The sequence below is a fragment of the Dendrobium catenatum genome, unplaced genomic scaffold (genome assembly GCF_001605985.2).
Source record: "Dendrobium catenatum unplaced genomic scaffold, ASM160598v2 fragScaff_scaffold_234, whole genome shotgun sequence".
NCBI classification, from domain to species: Eukaryota; Viridiplantae; Streptophyta; class Magnoliopsida; order Asparagales; family Orchidaceae; genus Dendrobium; species Dendrobium catenatum.
In genome coordinates, this window is record NW_021318696.1 from 75,342 (window position 1) to 78,452 (window position 3,111).

A 3,111-nucleotide genomic window follows, 5' to 3' on the forward strand; every position below is an offset into this window, starting at 1 on the left:
AATGGAAGAGACAGGGTAAGGACCCCAGACGTCGGATTGTATTAATTCAAAAGGCTGAGATACATATGAGTTACTAGCATTGAAAGGAAGCTTATGGCTTTTTGCCAAATTACATGATTTGCAAAGAGAAAAACTTGATGGAATACATATAGTTGGTATTAATCTAGCTAAGTGTTGTAGAGCACGGTGATGCGGATGACCAAGGCAGTCGTGCCATAGATTGATGGGGTTCTTTGTGGCGTGAAGCACTGTGAGGGGTGGTGTGTTGGTAGAGATAGTGTACAACCCATTATGGACACGTCCACTGAGAAGAACATCCTTGTCCCGTAGATCCTGAATTGTGAATCCGTGAGAATCAAAGGAAACGGAGCAGTGATTGTTAGATGTCAATTTGTGTATTGAGAGAAGATTATGCGAGAGTGAAGGAACATGAAGAATATGATGAAGGATAAACTTACGTGGTGTGTTAGGAAGTGGTAGGATACCTTGACCTTGATTTTGAATGGTAAGGTTACTCCCGTTGGCTATGGAGATGGAATCTGTTCCTGAGTATGGCATGGGTTGTTGGATAGATTGAGCATTTGCAGTGAGATGAGCTGTAGCTCCGGAGTCAAGTACCCAATCCATGGTGGGATTGGTCTGTTGCTGTTGAGATAGCAGAGCCTTATTTTGATTTGGTGCAGTGGGCATGTATTGCAGGTTGTTGTGGTGCCAGCAGGTAAGAGATGTATGTCCAAGCTTCCCACATATTTGGCACGTCGGTCTCGTAGTGTTGAAGGGCTTATCAATAGATATGGTTTCCTGATTGTTGGAGTGTGGTGGTCAGGTGCCACCCGCCCGCGGTAGGAGTTTGATCTGCCGCGGGATGATCTGGCACATTGAGAGAAAAGTGCCATTCGATCTATCGCCGGATTGCTGAGTCTTTGAGCCTGATTCTGTATGTTGATCTCTTCACTGCAGAGAAGGGAATACAGAATGTCAAGGCTAACAGGTAGCTATGAGGTTCGAATTGCCGTGGTGAAGGCATTGTAGGCCGGAGGTAGGCCGTTTAGAATGTACATGAGTATTTCTTCAGAATCAATGTGTGATCCGGCGACTGCTATGTTGTCCACCAATGTTTTTACCTGTGCCAGGTACTGATTCATGGAGCAGTCTCTCATCTGTATGTTATGTAGCTCGTTTTTCAGTTGGATCACCCTGGAGCGATTGGTGGGTTGCAGTCGGTTTGCAAGGGTGCTCCAGATTTCATGAGTGCTGGAGAGGTGTAGAATGTAAGGCAGCACTGAAGGGGAGATGGTGGAGAGTAGAGCGGAAACCAGGTTCTGATCAATGAGTCTCCACAGGCGACTGTCGGGATGGCCGTCTGGTTTTCCCAGGTGAGTCTGACTGTCGGTGAGATAACCCTCAAATCCATTGGCTGCGAAGAGTCTGAATATCTGCAAGCTCCACATGGAATAATTTTTATCACTAAGTTGCAGGTTTATTATGGATTTGAGGTTTGACATTAAAAACTTGAGTGGAGCAGGAATGACGAATTCTGTCATTGAGACGGAGATGGTGGACGCTGGTGGAGCTGCGGGTGAGGTCGGATGAACTGAGGGAGAAGCTGGTGCAGCCGCTGAAGCTGTCTCTTGATCAGCCATTGACTGTAGAGCTCAAGGCTCTGATACCATGAGAAGGTACCTGCAGAAATAGATAAGAGAAGAACAGAGAAAGAAGATGAACAGTGGAAAATGTAATATTGTATTATGTGTTTGCTACAGTAAAGCAGTCGCATATATAGGCGACGTTGGTAGCGTAAATCATAACGAGAGGTGTTCGGCAGAAGCCGTTAGGAGCCAGCCTGCAAGAGCAGAGGGCATGGACCTGCGAGCGGCTGAGGCAGGTAATAAACTAGTTGGGCTAACAATTCTAATACAATGAAATATAAAATAATATATATTAAAACATCAAACTAAAATGAAAGAAAATAAAATAGCCTACTCTATAAAGTTTAAAGTCATAAGAGTATCATTTTATTATTTATTTTCTAAATTTTATTTTTTAAATATAAACTTATTTAATTTTATCGAGAAATCATTTTAAATTAAGTTTTTTAATATCATATAACTTTTATTTAAGTTTTAAGGGTTGGGTGGTCATTTTTATTTTGGATTTTTCAGGAATACTTTAAATGTAAAATATTTACTCAAAGTTAAACCTTTTTATTTAAATTATCTTAGACATAGTAAGAAGTAAACCTTGCCAAACATGAGCTGACACTTCACAGTGTTGAGTCTAGTGAATAGGTTGTTAGACCTAAGTTAATGTCTCAAGGCTACCAAGAGGGGGGGTGAATTGGTAGTTTTAAAACTTAACCCTCTTTTAAATTTTAGTTGAACCGAAATTAAAATTTTAATGAAATTTTTATATAAAAGTTTTTCAACCACAATTTTTTTTTAAAAACAAGAGAAAAATGCGGAAAATAAAAAGCAGTAAAGTAAACGACACAAGATTTATAGTGGTTCGGTCTAAACCAGACCTACATCCACTCCCTAGAGGCACCCTCTGAGTATTGCATTAATACCAATAGTGTCTCTCCTTTTGCACCCACAGCAAGGCGGAGAAGCCTTTACAAACACTCTTTTCACCACTATCCGGTGCGGCAGAGAACCGTCGTCCCTTTACACAATCCCTAGTGTTGGCAGAGAACCGTCCATCCATTCACACTCTCCTAGTGTGGGCAGAGAACCCTTAGTCCTTTCACACTCTACTAGTGTGGGCAAAGAACCCTTCGTCCTTTCACACTCTCCTAGTGTGGGCAGAGAACCCTGCGGTTGTTCACACTCTCCTAGTGTCGGCAGAGAACCAGATCTCCTTGACAGATCTTCTCACTAGAAATCTAGAAGGAAGAAAGAAAAAGAGTGATGTAATCTCAAATCACAAGTTGGATATCTTACCTTTGAATCACCAAGCGAAGCCTTTACGCTCCAGTAGTAGAAATCCTTCTTGAATGCTCTCTCTCACTCTCTCCTTTACTCTTCTTCCAATAGGCACGAAGTTCAATGAGCAAAAAGATTGGGTGGCAGTCAAATTTGAACTATTTATACAAAAGACAAAAAAAACTGCCCA

General features: G+C 41.8%; 1 protein-coding gene across 1 annotated transcript; it reads right to left on the reverse strand.

The window, feature by feature from the left end:
- Positions 1-995: 995 nt before the first annotated feature.
- LOC110111889 lies at positions 996-1,643 on the reverse strand. Its single transcript, XM_020843944.1, has one exon. The coding sequence runs from the start codon at positions 1,641-1,643 to the stop codon at positions 996-998; it is 648 nt and encodes a 215-aa protein (XP_020699603.1).
- Positions 1,644-3,111: the final 1,468 nt, after the last annotated feature.